The following is a 27,892-nucleotide window of genomic DNA, read 5'->3' as shown; positions in this document are numbered from 1 at the left end:
TCTTTTATTGCACTCACTCTACGATTTGTGTGTATGGGTAACTCAGTACTTAGTGTGAAAATAGTATATTTGGGTACTTGGCATGTGACTAGTATCTTTGGAAATTAATCCTGACTAGCTCAACATGAACAGTGATGAGGAAAATAACTTAGAATTTCACACTGCACATACAGCCCTTTATGAATTCCATGGCAAAGGAAGTTTATGCTTTAACAAATTATGGAATCTGACCAAAAGTAGCTAATGATGTCCAATCTCTTGTGTAACATACTAGCCAAGGATGTAATAAATGTGAAAATCCAAGCAAGGTCCTATATTTTAATAATTAAGGTTGTGTTCTGCAGCTTCATTTGCAAACACCATCTGGTCTCCAACTTTTGTTCAAGGCTTTCTTATCTTGCTTATCTTAATGATGTTCTTCCAGTTATGCTTGGTGCCTGCATTTCTCCTCTAAACAGACACACCACTACCTGGGTCTGGCTTGAGTAAAATGGCTACATTCACTTTCCATCATTCTTCCAAGTTTGATAACTGTTTAATTCTAAAACTTCTTTCTCAGTTTTACTTCAGGACGATTTACCAATTCTTGAGCATAGTACGTATGCCAAACCCTTGGAATGTGGAGTGCATTCAACTCAACTCCACCAAGAGTTGACTTGGCCTGCAATTTTGTGTTCATGTGCTACTTGCTTCCGTCAAAACACACTACATTATGAGGTGATGTAATGGGACAACTAATGCATTACTTAATCTGTTCAGCCATGCTCATGGAAGAACCAAAAGCACCTGACATATTAAGCCTTTTTAGTAACACACAAAAGCAATGTGGTTCATTAAAAGGAATAACCTAATCAGATTATGTGCTACCTAAAATAAACAGAACAACGAATACATTGCTGAACTACATATTCATGGCTTTCAGTCTCATCAGCCATATCACTTATGACAGAAATTATGATTCTGATAGTTAGTCAGATGCCCAGTTCAAACAATTACTTCTTTTGCAGAAGGGACTTACCTCCAATGCTGCTGAAGTCTGCATAAGGACCCAAATCTGCTGAGGGCCTGAAATGAAAATTTATTAACAAATAAGTTTTATTGATAAAAAAATAAGTAAAATACAATTTATAACAATTTTTATACCAAGCATAAGCAAGCCTTTACTACTAGTATTGGATATTACTTTAGCATTTCAAACAGTACACTGATAAAAATTTAAGATAACAGTTTTGCTTCAATGGTTGGGAGGCTAAACATCAACAAGGGTATGAAGATTATGTTGCCAAGGAAATCATTCAGGTCGGGAGTAGGGCATGTAAGATACATCAAGGCCTAGAACTTAATGATTTCACCATAAGATGTGAAAAGGTAAGGAGCAGCCACACAGAAAATATACAGGAATGGGAGTATAGTACCATGACAAAGACAGGCAGGATCACATAAAAATCATAGAAACAAGAAAACTAAAAAAATATATATATCAGGAGGTGTGTACGAAAGAACACAGTTGGGAGAACTTTAATGTCTGTGTGACCTTATAATGATGGGGAAATCTGATGTCAAAAAGTTAACTGTGATGATATAAGTGCACAGCTAGCAGTAATCCCCTCACAGGGTATTTATTCACTGTACACATATCCATTCAAACATGCCTTGAACTTTCTGAACAAATATGTGTATAAACAAGAAAGCATATTTGCAACAAAAAGAGAACAGAACACAAATGACAAAATAATGTCCAGACTCCAAAGTCTGAAAACCTTATTTTTCAAAATTTTACCATTTTGTTCTTTTAACTTGAAATAAAATGAATACAATTAGTTTTAACTTGTTAACTATTGCAAAACTGCACCATAGCAAAGTATATGAACCGTGAAATTTCAAAGATAATTTGCAGTACTGTAATTCAATAACCATGTGATCCTGATCATGTCGTCCTTCCATGCCTACCGATGTGTAAATAAAACATTTTCCATAAGGACATAAAAATGATTAATCTGAACTCACTTGAAGCAGTTCTCTTGGTATATACTTCTCCAAACACGGTGAGCAGAAGGCCCAGCATAGCCAGTGTATCTTTCAGGATTTAAAAGCAAGTCAACATAGTCACTGTCTGTTGAAGATTCATCATCAAGTTCACAGAAGGAGTCAATGGCACTGTCGTGAGCAGCCCAACGCTCAAATCCATCAATAGACTCTTTGCTGAAAAAAAAAGACTAGGATCAATGACAAGACATGACACAGGGATTTGTTTCCTTGGGAAAACTTAGAAAATGACACCTTCCTTCCAGCAGCTTGCACTGAACTGTGAAACTCAAATGCTTGCTTGCTTTTTATCTTTTTAATAGGAAGCAAATAATCATGAATGAAATTAACTTTATACGTACACAAAAAGGTTACGTTCTTCAATAGTGCATCTACCACCTTTTTACTGCAATTTAAAATTCAGCTTTCAAGAAATGGTCTACTTGACTTATCTTCTTAACTTACAGTACCTTCTATTTACCAATTGATATAATTCTAAAAAACAAATGAACATGAAAATGATTAGCATCTTCGTCTGTTACCTCAGCGTAGTATTGAGATATCCAAGGTCATTTTCCCCACCACAGTCATTAGTGTTGTAGTACTTCTGCTTTTCAATTTTATTCTTTTCCAAATAGGTCACTGACCCTTTGATGCCATCTGGGACCTGAAATGTGTCATTATACCAGATTATATGCTATGTATACTACAACATTTTTCTGAATGTCTAAGAACAAGATTAAACTGCAAATCTGTGACAGGCTTTTATTTATTTGGGAAACTAACCATTTCAACATTCAAGATGAAAAGAAAAATAATAATAATAAAATAAAATAGCTCACCCCCTACACATAAGTCGAGACTATTTAGCTGTGTTATATTGGGTGTAAATACTCTGTGGCTATGCTAATGTTGCTGTTTACAAGTAGACACACAATAAACTGAAAATGTTTTAAGATTTGCTTATACTACAACCGATAAGCTTCTGTTGTCAAATGTGATGGCAATATTTAGTCTTGCATTTTATATCAAGCAAATAAAGCACTTTATAACTGCAACAGTCCTTATGCAGCATAATTTTTAGTGTTTGGTGCTGTAAAGTAAAACAAAAGTGGTGAAAGTCTTTGATGTGCAAATCAACATCACTCAGTTGTGTGAAAGCATTTCTACTGGTGAAAAACTACCAGTTAAGAGCAGATCAAAATAAAAATCCAGAAAGACCTTTAAATTCACTATGTGGAATAGTGATAGCACAGAGAAAAGTGTTTATGTATTCACTCAGAATCCATGATTTAATATATATATAAAAAAAAGAGACAAAGAGATAGTCCTACAAGAATGACAAGCCTTGATGATTACATGTGCATGCTTTAAAGAAAATTATGGAGGATATTAAGTACGGCAATATTTCTGTCTGGCTAAATAAATTTGGTGATGGTAACTGAATAATCAATTTTTTTACAAATAGTAGTATCAAGTCAACAGGGGTAATACTGTCTAGTATTTCTTTTCAGATATCATGTAGCAAGAGGAGTGTGTCAAAGTTACAACTATTACTTACTCCATGTGTTTCCTTCGACACCTGTGAGATATTTTTTTTTTAATAAACAGAAAACCAAAACAAAGCCTCATACAAAATTAATCCCGAGTGGAGCAAGCTTTGGGCCATGAAGCTTAAGCATTCTAAAACTCACACTGTGAGTTAGCCTAATCGACTAGAACACTTGCCTTTACATCCTTATTTAAATAAAAACAGTACGTGCAGTTTTAAAGGTCAGACACACTTTTATGATTTCAGGTGCAACTTTTTATAGGAAATTGACTTTTGAGAAATGTATATGTAATACCACTTCCTCTTATTTCTCAGAGAGTTAGTGCATACAGCATATCGCAGAAATGTTTCAGGATGAAGTTATTATTTTTAAGCGTTTTAACACTGTTCTCTGTCCTTGTTGGGAGTACTTTTTTCCAGTGTAGTCTGCAGGTGCTGACTCTGAATTCAAACTCCTGGATAGTTATGCCATCTCTTATGTTAACTTGTGGCACAAATGGAAAAGGAGTTCATTACGTTTGTTGCATAAAATGTATTATAAGTATACTATTCAGTTTGCTAGTTCTATTGTGGCTAAAACTAAAATGTAGAATAGTTTGTCTTGTGCAGTTGTTTGGTCTCCCGATCTTCAAAATGTTAAGCGAGGAGTAAATTCATTCCTGCTTTCTGCTGATGTCTTCTGACTTTAGGACTAGGTATACTGTACTGCTTTCATTTCCTATTGCCTCATATATTTATTTATTCATCCCTTTCTCTTTTCACTTATCTCTCTTTGCAAGCTGACTTCTGTAAGTTTTCAGCTGACAACTTAAAGAAAGAATACAGTGACAATTTTCAAACTGACAACATTCATCATCTTCACATATACGAATGTCATATACAGAATGAGCAGCATGTATATATCCCTTTAGAATCTGTCAGCTTTTTAGAAGGAAAGCAATCAGTTCCAGATTAGTAATTGAAGATAAACCAACCAGGTCATGAAATATACGTACATATATAGTATAGAGCAATGAAACAAACAAGGTATGGAGGAGACATGGATATAAGAAGGTCATTGTTTATATATATATATATATATATATATATATATATATATATATATATATATATATATATATATATATATATATTATATATTATATATATATATATATATATATATATATATATATATATATATATATATATATATATATATATATATATATATATATATATATATATATATATATAATATATATATATAATAATATAGATATATATAAAATATATATATATATATATTTATATATATATATATATATATAATATATATATATATATGTATATATATATATATATATATATATATATATATATATATATATATATATATATATATATATATATATATATATATGTGTATATATATATATATATATATAAATATATATATATATAGTATATATATATATATATATATATATAGATATCTATACAGTATATATATATAAATAATAATATATATATATATATATATATATATATATATATATATATATATATATATATATACACACATACAGTCTCTACACACATGGTATAAATGCTAAACACAATACTGTATTATGAATGTCTATTCCAATTCACAATGAGTCGACTCTAGCCTTAGGTAATTGTATCTGACTTTGACAGACATGTAGGCAGCAACCTAAAAATAAAAATTTTTCCTTCTTCGTAGCACACTGTTAGAAGCCATAAAATCACTTTTCTATCAAATGATACTTGGACTATCATTAAGTATGGAGGAGATACTTAAAGTTTTTCACAGTCAGATATGCTGTTGGGACTGATAACTTATTCCTTGAGCAACTGAGCCTGTCGTTTTTGCATTTTTTTTTTAAATCTTACAGTTTTCATGTAAGAGCAGATTATACAACGCAAAACATCAAGGTTTAGGCGAGATAAACTTATTCTAAAAATTTTACACAAGATTATAGCAGTTAAACACATGCAGTAAGTTTAAATTGTGCAACCATTTTCTTCTAGTGAAAATTAACACTAAGCAATAAGCACTCAAACAATGTAATCAACTGGGCTTGTACTTGTAAGCTTCTCCATTCAATAATCCTTTAACCTCAAACTCATTTTAGGTCATTTATGTCCCACTGTTTACTTGCCTCAGGTACTTCACTTTCTTTGCAATTCCGTGACAATTCTGACATCTGATGAAGTACAAAACACATAGAAAAGCAAAAATATTTAAAAATATTTATAATTTCACTTTTCATACACACAAATTCACTTATTAATCCTATTTTCTCCAATCGAGCAACACTTGGGCTAAAATGCAGAAATAATTTGTATTTTGAACACATTTCTGTAAAATTAATCAAAATACTTTACACATAAATCATCATCATCAACATTTTTTGTCGGGGTGGATACAAACTGAATTTTCTCCAAACTCATGTCTTGTATGTGAACCTGCCTAATTCCCATCTGCATTGGACTTTCTTCAAGCAGTTTTTTAAACAAACCTGACTTCTCTGTTCTATAGCTCTGACTTCCACACTAGCAGGAGTTCAACACATAGCAAAAGAAGAACAAATACATAATGTTTTCTATTCATCTATTTCCCACCCACCCCAAGGGGACCAATAAGCATAGACACTTGCAGACCTTCTTAAAGCATTTTAATTTTTCCAGGGTACATTACACTGGACATTTCACTTAAGACGATGTATTTGGATTGGTGCGGTACCATTTATACAACTTGAGTGCAACCTTGCAGATAACTTTGACACTTATTTGTCAGGGCTTGGAAAAAAACCGTTTAGTGCATGGACCATTTCAATCAAGGTTTTTTAATTAGGGAAATATTGTTTTTAGAATTTGAGTGTAACTTTGCGGCTAAACTCAAAACTCCACATTTTCCGCGCTTGGGTTTTAACACAACTTTCCATGTTACAAACCTTAAAATAAAAATTGATAAGTGTACTCACAGGATCTAAAAAAATATAAAGAAAAAATTTTTACCAGAAAAATTATATACTATATTACTGAACTTGTATTACTGATCTAATATTTCTTATGCACTGCCATATTTAAAAATGTGTCTGGGTGTAAATGTATGTTGAATAATATGCCATATATTTGTGAAATAGCCTGGGTACTGTGAGGCAAATCTTCCATCTCTGCCCCATTTTCAACCAATTCTATTCTGCTGCTGTTCTTTTTCCATCACATCATTCTCTCACAATTACCATTTGTTCAATACCTTCCTTTATAGCTTTAATACATAACAACACAGAGCAACATTTGGTTGCATTGTATGGATGAGTTAAAAAATATCCCAAGAAATGGCTATCGGAGGCTTGGTCTAAATGCTGGGGATACAGGTTCAGTGGGATGGAAGGCCTAATTGGTCAGGATTACTCAAACTGAAACACTAGGTTTAAAAGTTTTTTTTTCAGTGTGAAAGACAGGTAAACCACAGTGTCCACTGCAGAATGAGAATCCTACATTTCTCAGACACATCCACATACATTTATATAACGACAAGAAAGTGTGACAAAATGTTAATGATGATGATGAGCATTGCTTACCCTAAAAATGTTAAGGTAAGAAACAGCCTGATTTACTGAAATATTAAAAAAGAAAATTACAATAAGACTAGTATGTACATATCTTATTTCAAATTTGAAAAAGTACTCATCTTTTAAATATTGTGCTACAGTAATCTTTTAAAAAATTCCATTCAACTTTTAAATGTAATTAGACACTATAGATCATTAAGTAGTATATTGCAAGTCTTTCTCAGCGGGCGAAAAGCAAAATATTAACCCACAAAATAAAATTTTGACAAAATTACAAATGTCTGGGAGTAATATTTCATATCTAAAATGGTCCCTACACTCATGTGTGTCTTGACTCATGAAAATCTTCATTGTATTACATTTTCATTAATTCTACTGCTTGGTACAATTTTTTCTAGACCCTTAACAATATGTTGCATATACACAGCATTTTTTTTTATTGAAAAACAAAATATAATTAAGACAAAATAAGTTTGCAACTAGGAAAAGCTATCATAAGAACTGCTAAGCCTTAACAAATAAAAATTCAATACAAATTTCCTACAGTACTTTCAGGTAAAATTTTTAAGAACTATAAGCACTAAAACATAATACTACTGTGTGAAGCAAAAACAGTTAGCCAATAACCACCTGTGAATTATCGCAAAGAATATTTGAGAATTCGAAGGGAAAGCTTAGAAGCTTGTAGTGTCCCCCTCACACATTTTCCTTTCTCTAAACTTTTATTATCACTTTTGAATTAAAACCTAGTAGCAAGGTCTGCCTTGGAAAACTTTACCAACAACCTCTCAACTTGAAACCGACTAGAATTTTACACCAGCTGTGAGAAGTTTATCTGTCCACTACAAATTCTACCTTTTTATACAGCAGCGGACTTGTCCATAAATACAATAACTTGGCTACACTTATTACTTAATGCTTATTACCATGAGGAATGATTGCACTAGTTTGCAAGCTTTGGCACAGGGATGGGGAATGAGCTAAATGCACTTCTCAAACTATCACTGCTAAAATGTTTATGATTCTTGGAGTGGAATTTTACTCAATTTAGAATTCATCTTCATCTGCTGGTCACTCTCCACAAGAGTGGCTGATGTAAAATAACTATCACTAAAAAACATAGATGAGCATAACTAATAACTAACGAAAGATCTTTTTAGTGTAGAACCAAGACATTGTACATTGATTACCATGACCTCTGTTTACAGTATAAAATCCTAAGACACACATATTGATCATACTGCACAGTAAAAATATTATTACATTCATAAGTAATCCTTCTTTCAAACAATGTAAGGTAAGAAAACTAGAAAAAAGGCAGTACATACTATCACACAATGAATTGTATACAAAAATGTACATTCACCAAAAATTCAACTGATTCAGTGAAATTCTTGTGATGTACATACACTAGGAAAAATTCTTGTGATATGATACATCTAGGGAAATTCTTGCGATGTATGCAACATTTAGTGAAATTCTTTCCTTTTAACTGATTTCAAAGAACATGCAGCTTTTCTATATTTAGAAACAGCACTTAATTCATGCAGAAATTTTCCATTCATGCTAATTTTCTTAAATGAACATCTTACTCAAACGAAACATCTCACTATAAATAATCTTTATGCTAAACAGATACAAAACTCTTACTTTTATTTGCACTTAAACACCAAGTTTGTACAGATGGGTGCTTAAGAGAAGCAAAGCACTAATCAATCTAAAATCAAGCTTCTAAATATAAAATCCAGCCCTTGTCTAACCTGTCAAACGTACTCAGTCTCTGACTATTGTGACTCAGAGACTTGCATAAATTGAAAGGGTTTAATGATATGTACCATAAGCCAGCACTGCAACAACCAAACAATTACATACAAACAGAAAGCCTAGAATAATTAATATATAATATATAATATATTAATATATAATTAAAACTGACAATTAAAATGTGTATTTTGCAAAGAAAATAAAGATGCTTTCAAGTCCAGAAAACAGAGACTTGATCAGAAAATATGGTACATCAGGGAAAACCGAAGTCATCGTTAAACGGGTGGGATTTCCTATCAGTTAAAAACCTTTGAATATGTGGGGCAAATTTTCAGCTGACAATGAGCAGTTCCTTGCCTTGGAATACAGGGTATTGCTGTAAGAATAGAATGGATAGGATTTAGGACAACGGCCAAGCGCTGAAATCTATGAGTTCATTCAGTGCTGAAACAGAAATTGAGAGTAGAAAGGTCTGAAGGGTGTACGAAAAGAAAAACCTTACAGCTGCACTAGGAAACAATTGTTGAGAGAGAGGGTGGAAAGTAAGAGGGAAGAAAAAGACTAAGAACAGAGGTACAGTAAAAGGAACGGAAGGGGTTGCAGCTAAGGCCTGAAGGAACGCTGCATAGAACCTTGAATAATGCCTACAGTGCAATGAATTAAGTGTGCTGATGGCAATAACCCCATGGGAGAGATGTTTGTTGTAATTTCCAGTACTACTTTCTGATTTCAGTACTAACCAGACCCTCCCTGAGGATTTCCTAAGCCTCCTTGCATTCTAGTGCTGGGTTACTCAGGATATGAACCACTGATTTGGTATAATGATACAGCCCAAAGGTCAAAGCAACAGGCAAACTTGATCTATGGATAAATAAAGGACGATTCTGAATTAAATAAATGAACACAAATCCTGTTAATTAAAGGCACAGGCATTGTATGATGTGAACCGAGTTTTTGGCTTGAAGAAATGGTGCTGCTGATTGCTGAGAGGTCATGTTAGCTTTAATAACATTCCAGGACCTCTGTCATCAGCTCAAAGTCACTCGGGGATATTGCAGTTAAGAAAATCAGTCAAGTCATTCCTTCCTCGCCAGTATTTCACTGCGATTTTTAATAAAGAGCATAAGATCTTTAAAAGAAGCACAATTGATTGCTGAAATTCAACAATCTCATCGACAAAAATATGTCCATTTCGCAAATGCTTACACAAACAAGACCGAGTCAAGATATGCATGATTTCACAAGTGAGATGGGGCTGCTACGGTTAATAAATGTCACATCTACTGGCTAGCTACAGCATTATAACATTTAGGCATAAGTAAAAGTAAGAGTTGTAACTGTGACTAAAAGCTAAATATAAACATAAATATTTACACTAACTGTAAACTGCAATATGAGTACTCTTCAATTCATAAAGATTATTTAATGTTCTGTCTTCAATACTGTATCTTTTTTGAAAAGAATACACTTCAACTACAACAAGCAGTGGGGCATGAGTTCCAAACCAATGCTTTGTACCTTTAATGCAAAATAACTTCAGCTGGGTGAGAAAAAGAGCCAAAGAATTCAGTCGGAAGCAAAATAAAATTCAGTACAAAACTTTAACCTGTCCTAAAAATCATATTTCTTGGATTTCTATAAAACATACACTGTTTAGGGAGAAAAGTTAACCTGAGAATATTAATTTTCCCACATAACTACAAATGTGTACTCTTATCTTCATTAACAACAGTGAAGCAAAGACCTCATAAAACAGATCTTTCTCTAAAATAAACTTAAAATTCTGGAAGTAATTAAACAAATAGTATAGTACTACTTACATTAGTACACGGCTGGACACTACAAAAACGAATGGCACATTTGCTGTCATCTTCCCAGAAAGGACATTCCTTATTCAGGTTCACCTGAAATGTAAACCATCAATTCTTTAGGTACAATCTTATGAAAGTAGTATTCTCTGAAAATACTAGTGGTTACCTAACCTTGCTGGCCACATAGGCTGATGTCATCTGATGGGGTTGGGTTATAGCAATAAATAACAAAAGAAAAACAAAAATTTTAAAGTTTCTTACCTTCCAGTACCTGAAGAAATTTTGGCTCAAAAGACTATTCAGTCTTGGGAAAACCTTTAGATTGTTGAAACTATTAAGGGTCTCTACAGAACAGGAACAGTCATCTATAACTCCTTTCAGCTGAAAAGAAAATGAAGAGCGTAAGAAGATTCTTCATAGAAGCATAGTACTACCAGTATTTTTTATTCAGAACTTCATTACCTTCCAAGTGTGCTACCCTACATACATCAGATGTAAAAAATCAAAGATCTGACCATGAAAAATGTAAAAAATTTTGTTTAGAAGAAATAAACCATTGCTTTACTATGAATAACATACTTTATAACCAAATCCTTGCACATCTCAGCGTATGACAAATTTTCAGGTGAAGGTGGCACAAGTTAACATTAGTTTCTCATTTCACTTTATACAGTAGTTACAAACATTGCTCTTAAATCAAACTTAGACAGCTACTCTATCTTGACCCAATGTATGAATAAGAGCAGTCATCTTGGAGAAACAAAATATTTACACCAGGAGGCATAATGCCAAGATACTGAACTTTGAATTTCTTCTAGTTCAAGTTAAGCTTTGATTTACCCCTCTCCTGTCAGGCAAGACTCCTAGTTAAGTTTGGGCAGTAAGTTTAAAAAGCATCACTGTAATATGATATTGTTAAACTACAATAAAGTTTTGTACATACTTACCTGGCAGATATATACTTAGCTATAGTACTCCGACGTTCCGACAGAATTTCAAATCTCGCGGCACACGCGACCAGGTAGGTCAGGTGTCTACCTTAACCCGCCGCTGGGTGCGGGCGTATGAACCAATCTATCTCTCCAGCCAGATTTTTTCTCTTTCACCTGTCTCCTGAGGGGAGGCTGGGTGGGCCATTAGACGTATATATCTGCCAGGTAAGTATGTACAAAACTTTATTGTAGTTTAACAATATCATTTTTGTACATGAACTTCCCTGCCAGATATATACTTAGCTGATTGGCACCCTTGGTGGAGGGTAAGAGCAGCTAAAGTAATAAGGAGAGATAAGAAACAACTGATGTTGTAGGATATAAATAACCTTGGTTCTTACCTGTTCAGGCAGAAGACTTCATTGATATTATCTCTGAGTCTGCGTTGCCTGGAGAGCTACAGCTAGGACGTGACCTGATGCTGAAAGACTCTCGGATCTACCACTGGGATATGTGATCCCTTTGTGTGGTAGAATCCAAGTCGGATCCTGTTAAAGGGAGTTCGTCCCTATCTTAACAGGTCCTAACCCACTACTACTGCAAGGAGCCACACTCATCAGACCACCTAACCAAACTACTAAAGATTTAGTATTACGACCTAAAGAGATGCCTTCATGCATCCTCTTTAAGGCAACCAACAACAACAAATACAAGGGGGAAAAATTTATACTACTAAACAGGATGAGTTCCAGCTCCCTGCCCCAGCACTGAATCCGCAGATACGTACGGGCCCAAGGCGAAGCATTTTTCGTAAGTGATTCTCACATCACGTAAGTAGTGGTTCGCGAACACTGACTGACATCTCCAGAATGTTGTCTCCATCAGATTTCGCACGGACATATTCTTGTTGAAAGCAGAGAATTGCTATGGCTCTTACTTCGTGTGCTTTCACTTTAAGAAGCCTAAGATGTTCTTCTCTGCAGGATCCGTGTGCTTCTTTGATGAGGCTTCTCAAGAAGAAGGACAATGCGTTCTTCGACAATGGACGAGTAGGCTCTTTTACTCAACACCACAGGACCTCTCGGTTGGCTTTCAGTTGCTCTTTTCTTCTAAGGTAGTATTTCACCATTCTCACTGGGCAAAGAGTTCTCTCGGTTCTTCTCCTACCAAAGAAGATAACCCACGAATCTCGAAGTTCTTGGGCCATGGACTTGATGGGTTCTCATTCTTTGCAAGAAAACCAGGAAGGAAAGAGCAAATGAGAGAGTCCTCCTTAAAACCCACATTACCATCAATCGCCTGAAGCTCACTCACTCTTCTGGCGGAAGCTAGAGCCATCAAAACAGAGTCTTCCTGGTAAGGTCTCTGAATGAGGCTGAATTAGGGGGTTCAAACCTAGAGGACCCAAGGAATTGAAGGACTACATCCAAATTCCAGCTAGGTGTCCTTAGGATACTGCATTTTCGTTGTATTAAACGACCTAATAAGGTCCTGTAGGTCCTTATCTTCCGATAAGTTGAGGCCCCTGTGCCTGAAGACATTCGCCAACATACTACGATAGCCTTTAATCGTCGCAAACGACTAAGCCACATTCTTGTCTTAAGAATAAAAAAGAAGTCTGCAATTTGATTCACAGAGGTACTGGAAGAGGAAACGTTATTCCTCTTGCACCATCTTCTGAAGACATCCCACTTCGATTGGTACACTCGTAATGTGGAAGACCTCCTCGCTCTAGCGATTGCCTTAGCAGCTGCTGACGAAAAGCCTTTCGCTCTGACCAGTTTCTGGACAGTCTGAAGCCAGTCAGACTGAGAGCGGGGAGGTTTTTTGTGGTACCTGTCGAAGTGGGGCTGTCTGAGTAGATCGCTCCTTAGAGGAAGTGATCTTGGAAAATCCACTAGCCATTCCAGCACCTCTGAACCAATCTTGTGCTGGCCAAAAGGGAGCTATCAAAGTCATCCTCGCGGAATCTGACTCTGCGAACTTTTTTTTAAAGTCAACCCCAGAATCTTGGAAGGGGGGAAACGCGTATACATCGAGTCCTTTCCAATCGAGTAGGAGAGCGTCTATCCCTATTGCTCCTGGATCCAGAGATGGGAGAGCAATACAGATCCAGTCTTTTGTTTTTGAAAGTTGCAAACAGGTCTAAGAGAGGCCTGCCCCACAACTTCCAAAGGCTCTGGCAAACATCTTGGTGCAGAGTCCACTCTGTGGGAAGGACCTGATCTTTCCTGCTGAGGAGATCTGCCCTTACATTCCTTTCTCCCTGTACGGAATCTGGTGAGAAGTTTTATCCCCCTTTCTTCTGTCCACAGAAGAAGATCTCTTGCTGTTTCGTACAGAGAGAAGGAATGCGTCCCCCCTGTTTCCTGATGTATGCCAGAGCCGTGGTGTTGTCCGAGTTTATTTGCACAACTGCTCCTGTCACATGTGACTCGAACTCCTTCAGAGCAAGCCACACGGCTATTAGTTCTTTCCTGTTGATGTGCCGGAAGACTGGTCCCCCATCCAGGTTCCTGACACCTCCTTGGTTCCCAGAGTCGCCCCCCAACCTGTTTCCGACGCATCGGAGAACAACACCAGGTTGGGTTTCTGGGATTGAAGAGGCAGTCCCTGCGAGAACTTGTCGGGATCCGCCCACCATGCTAACTCCTTCTTGATTTGAAGAGTAATTGACAGGGAGAACTTCAAATCCTGAGAAGGACGACTCCAATTCCGATTGAAGAAAGAATTGGAGCGGTCTCAGGTGCAACCTTCCTAGGGAAACAAATTGCTCCAGTGAGGAGAGCGTCCCCAGCGACTCATCCACTCCTCACTGTGCATACTTCTTTCCTAAGAAGGTTGTTACTTTTTCGAGTCCCCGGGCTATCCTCTCCTGTGACGGAAAAGCCCGAAAACTCAGAGAGTTCATCCGGATCCCCAGATAAACGCAATCTTCTTGAGGCGGGAATCAGACTTGACTTCTGCAGATTGACCAGAAGTCCTAAGGAATAAGTCAAATCCAGGGTTTTCTTCAAGTCCTTCAGACAACGATCTCTGGAATTGGCCCTTATAAGCCAATCGTCGAGATAGAGCGAAATCCTCACCCCTTCCAGGTGAAGCCATTGTGCCACATTCCTCATGATGGCCGTAAAGACTTGGGGGGCCGTGGTAGAGGCCAAAACACAGGGCCCTGAATTGGAAGATTCTTCCCCCCATCATGAATCTTAGAAACTTCCTCGAGGAAGGATGGATTGGTACGTGGAAGTAAGCGTCCTGTAAGTCCAAGGACCACCCATCCGTCCCCTGGACGGAGTGCTGCTAACACCGAGGCAGTGGTCTCCATCGTGAACTTCTTCTTTTCGACGAAGAAGTTCAGGGCGCTTACATCCAACACCGGTCTCCATCCCCCTGAGGATTTCGGAACTAGGAACAGGCGGTTGTAAAAGCCTGCCCGAAAGATGATCTGCCACTAGTTCGATCGCCTCCTTTTCCAGCATCTGATCTACCGCTAGTCGGAGGGCTTGATTCATGATGGGGTCCCTGTATCTGGCCGTCAACTCCCTCGGGTATTCGTCAAGGGAGGCCTCGAAGAGAACGGGATTAGATAGCCCTTCCTCAAAATTGACAGGGTCCAGGCATCTGCGTCTTTCTGGGCCAGACTTCTGCAAACTGTAAAAGCCTGGCGCCTACAGTTGTCTGAAGGACTTGAGTCTTACTTGGGAGGTTTGATTGACTTCGTAAAAGTCCTCCCTCTTCTGTTTGGTTTCCGACCTCTGAACGAAGAGGATCTAGAGGTAGATGCCCCTCGAAAGGGTTCCTGAGAGGTCGGCTTTAGCTTTCTTTGTCTTAGTCTGGAAGGTAGGGCGCGGCTTCCTTGCAGACTGTGCTAGAAGGTCCTGCGTAGCTTTGGCAGAGAGAGTCTTCGAAATGTCTTGAACCAGGTGTTTAGGAAACAGCTGTGTAGAGAGAGGGGCAAAAAGCAAAGACGATCTCTGAGCATGTGAGACCGACTTTGTTAAAAATGAGCAAAATACTGGATCTTTTCTTCAAGACCCCTGCTCCAAACAGTGAAGCTATTTCGCTGGCCCCATCTCTCACCGATTTATCCATACAGGATAAGACACAATTCAAATCCTCCGAGAAAACGTGTCCGGTCCTTGAGTTTTCTTGGCTAGGACTCCGAGGGACCAATCGAGAAAGTTGAAAACTTCCAAGACTCTAAAAATGCCTTTTAGAATGTGATCCATTTCATTCATTGCCCACGTTGTTCTGGCCGAATTCAAAGCTGATCTTCTAGTGGCGTCTACTAGTGCCGAAAAATCTGCGTCAGCTGAAGACGGAAGGCCCAGTCCCAAGGGTTCTCCTGTCTCATACCAAAATCCTGTCCTTCCTGAAAGCTTCGACGGAGGGCAAGGCAAACATTGTTTCCCCGCTTCCTCTTTAGTGCGCATCCATGAACCGAAACTCTTGAGCGCTTTCTTCATAGAAAGAGTCGGCTTCATTCTACCACACGAAGATCCTTTCGTTGCTTTCGCTGTGGAGAACAACGAGTGTGGAGAAGGAGGAGCAGTATGGCTCAAAGACTCTCCGAACTCCTGAAGGAGAAGCTCTGTGAGCTTCTTGTACGAAGAAACTGCTGCCGATGTATTAGTTTTCTTCCTCAGAGGCTTCCTGGTCTTCTTGAAGAGGAGAACGAGGATGAGGAGAACGAGGATGAGGATCCTTATGAGAATCCTTAGATGATTTCCTAGCTGGGTACAGTGCGATGAAGGAGACAAACGTCTTGAATGAGGAGAAGATTCCAAAGTAGAGAGGCGTACAGGAGAACGACGAGTTGTAAAAGACGGACGCTTATCCGAAAATTCTTGTCCTAAACTCCGCATTCCTTCCTAAGTGCAGACAAACTCTTAACATCAAAAGAGGAAGGACTCCTTTCTCTAGAAAGACCACGTCTATCCCTAGGGAAACTACGAGAGGGAGAGCGCCTGCTAAGATCCTGGCGCCGATCGTGAGGAGAGCGGCTACTAGGCGCCGAGCGCCTATTCTGTTACAGGGCGCTTAGTGAATCCTGGCGCCTACCAAGCGGCGAAACGTTGCTAAAAATAGGGCGCCTTTCAGGAGCAGGGCGTTCGAGAGGCTCTTGATTGCCTACGAAGCGGAGAGCGCTGCTACGCTCCGAGCGCTTAAACGGAACAGGGCGTTCGGCGAGATCTTGGTCCTTACCGAGGGGAGAAACGTCTGTAAGGCTCCGAGTGCCTAACAGAAGCAGGGCGCTTGAGGCGTTCTTGACTTCTAGCAAGAGGAGACCGATGAGGAGTAGGGAGTCTCGAGAACGAAGAGCGCCTACTAGGAGAACGAAGCAAACGAGGATCAAGGTGTCTTTCTCCAGGCGAACAGCTACTAAAAGAATGACGCTTACCAGGAGCAGGGCTGCCTACTAGACTCTTGATGTCTTACAGGGGAGGAGCGAACTCCATGCGACGAGCGCCTACTAGTCACGTTATCCGACGCCCCACGACTACAGTAGTCGGAAGGAGAAGTGCGCCTACTTTCAGAAGGGCATTCCTAGGTTCTCTGAGAAGACGAGGAGAAGAATAAAGAAGAGACGGCGACGACGAACCAAGTCTTCTATGACACCTGAGCGACTCTTCTCTTCTTGCACGAACTCTAGAAGAAGGAGAAACGAAGGGGCTGAGCGTCTACCCGAGGCAGGAATCCGATTTGAGGAAAAATCTTCATAGTCCAAGGAGCGCCTATCCGTCGAATGGCGTCTCGACACCTCCGAGCGGGAGTGGTGTTCCTCTCGTGAAATGTTACGATGAGTAGAAGAATCCTCAAAAGAAGGAGAACGCCGATTACAAGGAGAGCGCTCTTCCGACGAAACGCGCCTCGATCTCTTGATCGGGAGAGACAAAGCCTTCCTTCTACGCGATCTCGATGCCAAGGAGTCCGCCAAGGCTGTGATCTGAGCTTGTACGGCCCACTAGTACTCGAGAAGGAGAGTCCCCAGGATCTTCTTCCGAGCAAGCTCAGCGCGAGGCGCGGGAGAAGGAGGGCGATCACCGGATCTCCTAGGCTTCTTTGCTTGCAAGGAAGCTACATCAGAAAAGTCTTCTGGGCTGGACGCTAACGTACTGAAGGGAGCCTCCGCAGCCCTCTTCAACGGGCGTGACGCCTCCTTAGAGCTCCACCCACGCTTCGGCGAAGGAGAAGAGGATGACGAAAAACACTGGCGAAGAATATTCTTCTTCTTACGATCCAAGGCAGCCTGAGAGCGAACTTCAGGATCTGCCGAGGGGACGCCTGACCGGTGGGGGCTCTCCCTAGCCCTCCTGCGGCTTTCGACTTTCCTCCTCCACTGGAACTGGGAGTCTGGAAGAGGTCTAGGCCTGGAGGCACTAAGGAGCCGGTCAGACGCACCCTCATCACTGGGTACACTGCACTTATCATCACTGACACTCTTACCTTGCTCAGTACGAAGATTCTTGTCTTCCTTAGAACACAAGGAAGCTTTTGAGGCCGCCGCCTCCGAAGACGAATCTACGGCTTCGGTGCGGGGAGCAGGAGCTGAGACCTGGGAGGAAGGTTCTAAAACTACATTAATGTTAGTTTCATTCTCACTCATTCTCGACCTGCTCGAGCTCCTTGAAGAAGCTTTACGTACCCTATCCCTTTCAAGTTTCCTAATATAAGAAGAAAGAGCCTTATATTCATCTTCGTTCAAAACCTCACACTCTTGACACGGGTTACTAACGAACATTCATTCCCACCCCCTACATTTAACACAGAAAGTGTGAGGGTCCACCGCAGCTTTCGTAACCTCACCTTACATCCATCGGTCACACATACTCTAAACAAAACCGGAGTTTTGGAAACAGAATCAAAATCAGACATTCTACAGGAAAATCCAGCGCAAAGTCAATAACGGTCCACAATCAGCGTATGCCAAGCAACATAGAGCGAATACGTCACCAAAAATGTTCAAATCAATCTCCAGGCAAGCGAGAATGAAGAAGATATCGGAAGAAACGACAACAGTTGTTATCGCTTCAGCGACAGAAAAAAATCTGGCTGGAGAGATAGATTGGTTCATACGCCCGCCACCCAGCGGCGGGTAAGGTAGACCACCTGACCTACCTGTCGCGTGTGCCGCGAGATTTGAAATTCTGTCGGAACGTCGGAGACTATAGCTAAGTATATATCTGGCAGGGAAGTTCATGTACAAAATTACTTTGAGACTGACACACTTTAGGTCTACTGGGACTTTCACTTTAGGTCAAGTTAGGCACTGGGGTCATTAGCTGCTGCCTTTGTGTCGCCACTCCCACACCCACCATTAAATCAAGACTGGCCAAGTTAAGCTTGGGAAGGTAAGGCTTTAAAATCTTTTGGGTCTGTGCATTTCACTCTGTTTTGTTGAATTTCTCACCCTAAAGATCCTGGTTTCCCAATGGGTTACCTAATAATCAATTGCTATGCACAGTTGGCTGAGGAAACACAAAAAATGAGTCATTTGCCCCAACAAAAATGGTAAGAAGCCCATAGAACAAAAGATAAGTCAGAAATATAAATGATGCATTTATGTACGTAGTACATATATTATTGTATATGTATCAAGTATCACTATCATTACTTATCAGCAAGAGGCTGGAGATGACTGGAGATTTGTGGAAGATAAAGTAAAACTAAGACAGGAGTGGTGGAAGTTCACATGGGCACTTAACATTCAATGCATAGTGCTGGAAGCAATTCTGGCACGGGTGAGTGAATGATGCATTACTTTCATTTAATACTAGGACATTTTTATTCTTTGCAAACATCAGATTTAATACAAAATGGTAGAATATGATAATTTTGGCATTTTTTCCAAAGTAATATTGGGAGCAAATGAGTAATAAGTTGTGTATTTACTGATACAATAAGTGAAGGGTTACATCAGTTTCTAAATTTATCGATACCAATTTGAAGGTGTTCCATTTTGAGTTCTTGGGCATTCAGAAGTGATCGCTCAGCATTTTTCGCATATACTATTCACAGGTGTTTATGAGTTCTAATATTCATCTGTCACCTAATAATTACCTCCATTTTCAATCGCCTAAACTTTATAAATTCTTATGCTCATGGACCTGCTATTTTCAACTTCAGACACTTTTTACAACAATCGTTCAGCTTATGAATGGTTGCCTTGTGTGTCAAAGTGTTAACTGAGATCATATAAGATATATTTCACATAATATAAGATCCATCCCACTGATAAATGCCTCTCTCATCTGAACTGAATTACCCTGAATGACACAGCGCCTATGTACAAATCTTGCACTATTCCTGTATTAAATTTTATGATTTACATCCGTAAGTCAGGTTAAGAGGCAGAGTCAACTGGGAGTACAGATGTACATAACACCAAAAGTCAGGTTAGTGTTACATCTTTGAATTTTGTTCCATAACTTACTGCACAGCAGGTCTGATTAGATGAGGTGTCCAAGTTAATCCATGAAGGGGGAGGGTGCCTGAAGAGGGCAAAGAAGATCTGGCACCCTAAATTAGATTAGCTAAGGTGGGTTTTGACAGCTCTGCACAGATATCTATTTATAAAATATTTTGAATGAGCAATACAGAAAAGGATGTATATATATGATGTAGTGCTGGTGAGAGCTTGAAAAATTTACCCAAATAAGAGAGACATTTAGCCTTTTGTTTCAGTTTTTATAAAGAAAAGCTCCTCAGGATACCATCCATGTGCAAGAAGCCCCTTAGGAATTAATGTAAAAACATTAACAACACAGTAAATTTCTCACATTATTTCAATAAATTTCTGAAGTTATCTCACCTGTTCTGCACTATATACACCTCTTTCTATATTGTTCAGTCAAAAAATTTCACTAATAAGCAACAACTCTGTGCCGAGTTCTTTAAAATTACCAATTTACCTAGTCTATGGACATGAAACCAGAGTTTTTCAGACAAATTATCTTGGATTTTAACCAGTTTAGGCCATTGGTGCTCATGCAATTCGCCCATATTAAGTTCCCTCATAAAAGCCTGCATGTCCAACTGAGGTACCCCCATTACTGTTGCATATGCGGGCCTGGGGAGAGAATTTAAATAATTCATGTCTACATAAAACATGCACTATGGGCAGACAAATATGAGGGTAGAATGCTGCATAAGAGGTTACGGTTTGGTAAGGGTAGGGGGCTTCCCCAGGCTGGTTGAGAGACAGAGACCAAGGTTAGGTTAGGTAAAGGATCATATTCCCCCTCTGAAATAGCCTACTCACTACAGAGAAATACGATTCATGTCACTAGCAAGGAATATCCTGGTACAGTATTCCCTTCCCTGGTTGGAAATGCCTTCTTATTGCATTACCCTCATGGGAGGACAAATTTTAAGATCCAGGCCCGTCAAGTGTTAAGGACCCGGCACACTAAGTCAGGTTAGGTCAGGACAATTGGGCTATGGTCAAGCCAATTTATCATATGATAAACATGACAGCAGTTGCGAAATGGGTTTATCAGACGTTTCCGCAGGAAATGTACAAGAGATCTGTCCAGACTGCACTAATTACCTATAGCAGCCTACTTGGAATCAATATACCTACTAAACAGATTCCCTTTTATCCTTAATGAATTCCTAGAGTCAAAGCAAACGCCTTCCCTAAAGTAAACCTCATAGATCGGGCCTACATGCATGTAGTAGTAGGTAGAGAACTCAAGTCACCTCTTGAAGGGGCCATATTTCATGACGAAATCGCAAAATCTCGTAGGGGCCAGATCTCGCCTCACATAGGTAGGTAAGTAGCTATTCTCCATGAAGAGCTGGCCTAACAATGCCTAACACAGCGCAAACGACGAAAGGACACTATGCAGTTTCAAAGGGGCCTAAGGAACAAGATAATAAAGGCCTTTTTACAACAAAAACTTCATAGAAGACTCGGGTCGCCTCCTGAAGGCCACTGAGCATGACGAAATCGCCAATTCTCGCACAAAAAGATCTACCTACATACCTAACCTTGTAAAGTCTCAGTCAATCGCAAACGGTGAAATGATAATGTATGCAGTTTCAAAGAGGCCTATGCAATTTGGTATAGTAGGCCATTGTAGGAAAAACCGATCGAGCCTACCTGACAGAAACACCTTTCCCCAGCGGCCGGACTCCCTCCTTTGGACGTCCTCGAGGATTTCTGTGCCCCGAACCACTGTCCTCCGCAGGTGCCGGCACAAAACGCGACGAAAACGCCGCAGAGAGTAACGTTAAACCACTTCATGATGAGACGAGGGCCCTACCACACATTCAAGAACGGAATGGTTACGGTCGACCGACAGACTGGTTAATGTAGAGGTCCGAACGAGAGAGTGGTTACTACATGACTGACAACTCGTAGCCTGACACTTTGAATCTTGCATCAGCGTCGCGTTCAGTGTCGCTGCGGAAGGCGGAGCTTGATTACGTATAACGCTACGTTCGAACTTGTTTAGCAACCTTGGCTCGAGTCTACCATTTTCTTATAAATATGAAAAATTATCATAGAACGGCTAAAATGCTATACTAAAATTTATCATTGATATAACATTATATTTTTGAAACAAACTACGTTGATTATTTCTGAGGAATTTGTTAAAATAATGGCGTAACTTATGCGTATAATAATAGGCTGAGCTGAAGTTGGATGTTCAACCTTTACGATGGAGTAAAATGTCAAAATTCAGACGATAACAGCTTAGTGAACAAGGGATTCGGAGCAGCTGAGCCTTGAGAACGCTGGTGTAAACATTTTATATGTCGCAAAAACATTGGATTTCACGATATAAATGTTTCACTAATATTTGTTTAAAGAATTCCAAGGTTCCATTAATCCACATGACTCGCCACGGGTGAAATTCAGTTCACGCGATGTAGCTAAAGGAGATCACGTACACCGCAGATACGTAAAGCATTTACACTGACGTGTACCTTTAGTCTCTGGAAGACCCGGGAGATTCAAGACAAGTTGCTTGTAATGTTTTTACTGCTGTTTATTTGCATGTTCACACATTTATAACGAATTTCAAGTTGCATATTCCGGAATGATATATTATATATTACTTGTCAAATCCCCATTATCGAAATATTCCACTTGGCAGCCTTGATATCCATCCTCAATCAACAGCTTATCTCACAATGACTTTCATTCACCCACCCATATGACACGCAAAACAATCGACACTTGATTTTAACTTACCCCGACTGTCCTTGATACTAATAGAAAATGCCCTCTTATTGATCCTTTGTCTCCCACAACTGAATAAAACATCTGACACCAAACAAACTTCTGCGTTTCAGGATTATCAACACGTCAACCAAAAACGTCTCTTACCATTTATTTTTTCTTAAACTTTCTACGAATGAGAGTTGCTGTCTACTGATGCATCAGCCATACCCTCCTTTTCACTGCTAGCATTGCAAAGCATCGCCCTTTTTTACTTCAGTTCCACGATTCAAAGCACCCCTTGCCCTTACCATGCCATCTATTCATCTTCCTTCGACAGGTGACAATAGGCAACTCCCTTTCCTTCCCGTAGTTCATGCGAGGTTCATTTCTAGTATATTCTTTCCTTAACTTTATCCGCATTGGTTTTCCTTATAAAGGGCTATTACTTCCTCCTATAATATATGTCAGTGTTCAACGATTCATTTTCCCTCTTGTAGTATCATCAAAGGTTCAGTTCTCGTTCAGAGGTCCACAAGATCCGTATATTTTCAAGGACAGCAATATCCGCATCCGTTTCAAAAGATAACCCCATCTTATACTACTACTATCTCGACAAAGCAGTTTCTTTGCTAATGAACTTTCTTTATTAAGATAAGCTAGGACGGAGTTCCTTTTAGTTTCTTGAATTAATTTCTGATGCAATCTCAAACTACGCACATCTGCGCTTAGGACGAACTGGGAATGAAACGAATCAGCAGCATAACGGCACATTTCTAAAGGGACGAGGACGCCCAAGAAAGTAAATGGGAGCTATTCAAAAGCAAATATGCACATATTTGCTTCACAGGCAGCACGCACGGTCTAGAAAGTTCTTTCTAGACCGTGGTAGATGACGACGCTGTGATCAATGACTACGCTCAGAGCTTGGAAACGATCAAAGTGTCCGAAATAGACCGATGGGCTACTAGATCAACACGTAATATTCAGTGGACGAGGAATAAAAATGCAAAATTATCTGGATATATAACATTTTCCGTGACAGTCCCGTAAGAGAAGGTTTTAGAGTACTACAATGCTTGGCTTGATAGCCTGAATTTCATAAATTAAGTCCGATAACAACGACGCACTGCAAATGCAAAAGTATGATACATAGTATTAGTACGAGATAATGCAAAGTTGAATTTCATAGTACTACATGAATTTTTAACCGTTTCCTACACGTCTACTATAGCATCTAATTCTGTTATCCATTAATGCTTTATTTATAGTTTTATCTATTTATCTATCAATTTATTAATCAGTCTTTTTTCCTAATATCTGTCTTCTTATTTCTGTATTTTGTATCATGTAATGAAACGTCTTCCAAATGAACACTATAGCCTTTGGAAGCTTGAATTTCAAGTCAATGGCCTCTGTGGATGTGTTCCATATGTGCAAGTGTTTAGTTCCTATGAAGCGCGCTCATTTACATTGTGCAGGTTACATAAAACGTACAGTAGTACAGTCAGTTGTAGGTTACACCTGTTTGCTGAGCAGTTGTGACAACTGAATGTAACTTATCTTACTATCGAACATTACAGTGCTGTGTTGCGTTGCACGGCGTGAGTGCACTGTAATTCCTAATAGCAGTAACATATAAATATATACGGTAATTATATTTAATCTTATCAACTATAATTACAGTGGAATCATTATATATATATATATATATATATATATATATATATATATATATATATATACGCGCACACACACGCACACACACACACACACACACACACACACACATATATATATATATATTATATATATATATATATATATATATATATATACATATATATGTGTGTGTGTGTGAGAGGGTGTGTGTGTGTGTCAAACTTCTTTCTGGAATTGACAAACTGCATCGTTGAGGTAGTACTTAAATTCATGACCTTGTGACGGCAGGTAATTAGACCTATATCGATAAAGAGCTGATTTATGACATATTGCAGATACCGTATTATCTCCTATGAGATGGATTTCACTAAATTTACTATTATTGTTTTACTTTGAAATAATTTCTGTTATTAGGAAAACCCTGCCCATCGCCGTTATATAGGCCTAAGAAACTATTTTGGACTCATAATATTGAAATTTTGAGTTTCGTTTTTTGTTATATTCGCATACAAAACATGTGTGTGTGTGTATGCACACGCTCGCATGTGTTCACCAAAAACATATCTAATAGGTAATTTATGTCCGCGATGTTCCATCTCGATAATTACACACAGGATCCAGATTAAACCATTTTAACGGTTGCCCGAGAGCAGAGCCCGTGCTTGCTACGAAAGGCCAGCTTTAATAATAATAATAATAATAATAATAATAATAATAATAATAATAATAATAAGAAGAAGAAGAAGAAGAAGAAGAAGAAGATTGCACAATGTTACGTATAGTCGGAAACGCTAAATTAAGACACGTTTAATTGAAGTTTCCTTGCCACGTAGAGCAACGCCACGTACAGGAAGTCGTTGTCCACAGGCTTGCTTAACGTCACGTAGACCCGTATTGTTTCCACTATCACCACATACCGTCCACGATATACCGTCTGGTGCAAAGCGTGCATAAATTTATCATCTATGATGATAAGCACTTGAGACTACCGTGGGTTTCCTGCGGAGATTCCAAAGTTCATATTTTGGGCGTTCGTCTTGTCTGCGTGAATAGAATGCGCTTTTATTTGTGGCAGAGAATTCATATTTTTGTAAATAAAGCCATCATCCGGGAGTATAACTCATACTCGCGTACGTGCGCATACACACGATAGCCTTTTTCTTTGCATGGCGATGAGTTAAGTCCATTAAATAAGCTTTTCCCGTGAAAAAAGAATTTTGTCTCCCTACGAAATCATGACAGATGACTGATTTTAGTACCAGTCCGGACTCACTGCTGTTTATATGCAGAAAAACGCAAAAAAAGTACTACATAGTATATTAGGATATATTATATATATATAATATAATATATATATATATATATATATATATATATATATATATATGATAAAAGGTATGAGCCACGATGGAAAAACAAACAACGGAGTTCTACAAGATCTTTCGACTGAACGTCCTTTACTCAGCAGACAAACTGACTTACAGGATAGGTCGTATAACTGACAGATAGGGATTATAAGGAGATAAGTACCTAGAATCCGACACACCTTGAGAATGAGTAACCTTTCCAAACAAGCATAAACATGGGTACAATTTAAGAACAAAAAGATTAAGTCCAACTGCTCAGACACAGGGACAAGACGATTAAAGGATTATACAGAGCGACAGCTAACCACAATCAGATCTTTGGTAAACAAAAACTTATTCACAAAAAATATTAAACATATATATATAAAGAAAATATCTCTAAGGCAACTAATTTGTATTTAAGTCTGTAATAATATCTTTGAGGTCATTCTTAAACATGTTACAAATACAAGGGTCTAAATGAAACAGGCCACGACTAATATTAAAATTACAATGGGAAGTAAGTTGTATTATGGCAGATTCTGAAAGACTTCGTGATAAGACATCTTTTGATTTTGCAGTTACTGAACTACCAATCCAATTTATCTGATGGTTGTGTTCACTTAAATTAATGAATATTACATTTTGACAGAATATTTACGTTGTTTTAATCTTACTTCTAAGCCCTTGCTCGACTGTCCGCGAGATAAAAAATGTACAGTACATACATGGAATTTTATATATTTTGTTGTTGCTTTCCCTGGGGCAATTTTTTATTAACATTCCTTTTAGTGTGTTATTATAGGAAAAACAAGGTTGACCTTAAAGGCTTTTAACAATGATTTAATGGTTTCAAATCCGTTAAAATAAGGCAAACTAAATGTTCTTAGAGTTTTCTTTCTCCGTGTTACTTACACTATAAAACTTTTTGTGGGCTTTATTATAACAAATATCCAGTATATGTGAAGAATAACATGAGGGAAAGATTTATGTTATCCTTCACATATACTAGATATTTGTTATAATAAAGCCCACAAAAAGTTTTATAGTGTAAGTAACACGGAGAAAGAAAATTATTCTAAAAAAACAAACAAAAAGGGGTTCTAAGAAAAAAACAATTCTTATTTTGCCTTATTTTAACGGATTTGAAACCATTAAATCATTGTTATAAGTCTTTAAGGTCAATCTTGTTTTTTCCCATAATAACACACTAAAAGGAATGTTGATAAAAAATGGCCCCAGGGAAAGCAACAACATAATATATAAAATTCCATGTATGGACTGCCCCTCTTTTTATCTCGGACAGTCGAGCAAGGGCTTAGAAGTAAGATTAAAACAGCATAAATATTCTGTAAAAACTGGGCAAACCTCTAATGCAATATTCATTCATTTGAGTGAAAACAGCCACCGGATAAATTGGATTCGTAGTTCAGTAATTGCAAGATCAAAAGATGTCTTATCACGAAATCTTTTAGAATCTGCCATAATACAACTTACTTCCCATTGTAATTTTAATATTAGTCGTGGCCTGTTTCATTTAGACCCTTGTATTTGTAACATGTTAAAGAATGACCTCAAAGATATAATTACAGACTTAAATACAAATTAGTTGCCTTAGAGATATTTTCTTTGTATATGTATGTTTAATATGTTTTGTGAATAAGTTTTTGTTCACCAAAGATCTGATTGTGGTCAACTGTCGCCCTGTATGATCCTTTAATTGTCTTGTCCCTGTGTCTGCAGCAGTTGGACTTAATCTTTTTGTTCTTAAATTGTACCCATGTTTATGCTTGTTTGGAAAGGTTACTCATTCTCCAGGTGTGTCAGAATCTAGGTACTAATCTCCTTATAATCCCTATCTGTCAGTTATACGACCTTTCCTGTACCCTCAATTTCTCATGTAAGTCAGTTTGTCTGCTGAGTAAAGGACGTTCAGTCGAAAGATCTTGCAGAACTCCGTTGTTTATTTTTCCTTCGTGGCTTATACCTTTATTTATGGATTTATCACGTTCCAAACTTTTGTGATTCAGTTATATATATATATATATA

At 38.3% G+C, this 27,892-nt stretch overlaps 1 protein-coding gene across 4 annotated transcripts in view; it reads right to left on the bottom strand.

Moving 5' to 3' along the window:
- LOC135196890 (ero1-like protein) overlaps positions 1–22,564 on the bottom strand; it is a 35,327-nt gene extending 12,763 nt beyond the window's left edge. The window contains exons 1-7 of one of the 4 annotated variants that reach the window (XM_064223672.1): positions 21,771–22,564; positions 10,995–11,114; positions 10,743–10,826; positions 5,740–5,784; positions 2,568–2,692; positions 2,008–2,202; positions 1,019–1,065 (exon numbers count right to left, since the gene is read on the bottom strand). In XM_064223672.1, coding sequence (XP_064079742.1) covers positions 1,019–1,065; positions 2,008–2,202; positions 2,568–2,692; positions 5,740–5,784; positions 10,743–10,826; positions 10,995–11,114; positions 21,771–21,914 — 760 coding nt within the window. In that variant the 5' untranslated portion in view covers positions 21,915–22,564. The remainder of the gene's footprint in view (positions 1–1,018; positions 1,066–2,007; positions 2,203–2,567; positions 2,693–5,739; positions 5,785–10,742; positions 10,827–10,994; positions 11,115–21,770) is intronic. The other 3 variants (XM_064223673.1, XM_064223674.1, XM_064223675.1) reach the window with 3 other exon arrangements.
- Positions 22,565–27,892: the final 5,328 nt, after the last annotated feature.

The sequence above is a fragment of the Macrobrachium nipponense genome, chromosome 18 (assembly GCF_015104395.2).
Source record: "Macrobrachium nipponense isolate FS-2020 chromosome 18, ASM1510439v2, whole genome shotgun sequence".
Lineage (NCBI taxonomy): Eukaryota > Metazoa > Arthropoda > Malacostraca > Decapoda > Palaemonidae > Macrobrachium > Macrobrachium nipponense.
Note: the sequence above shows the minus strand (reverse complement) of the source record. Positions and strands in the feature narration are given on the sequence as shown.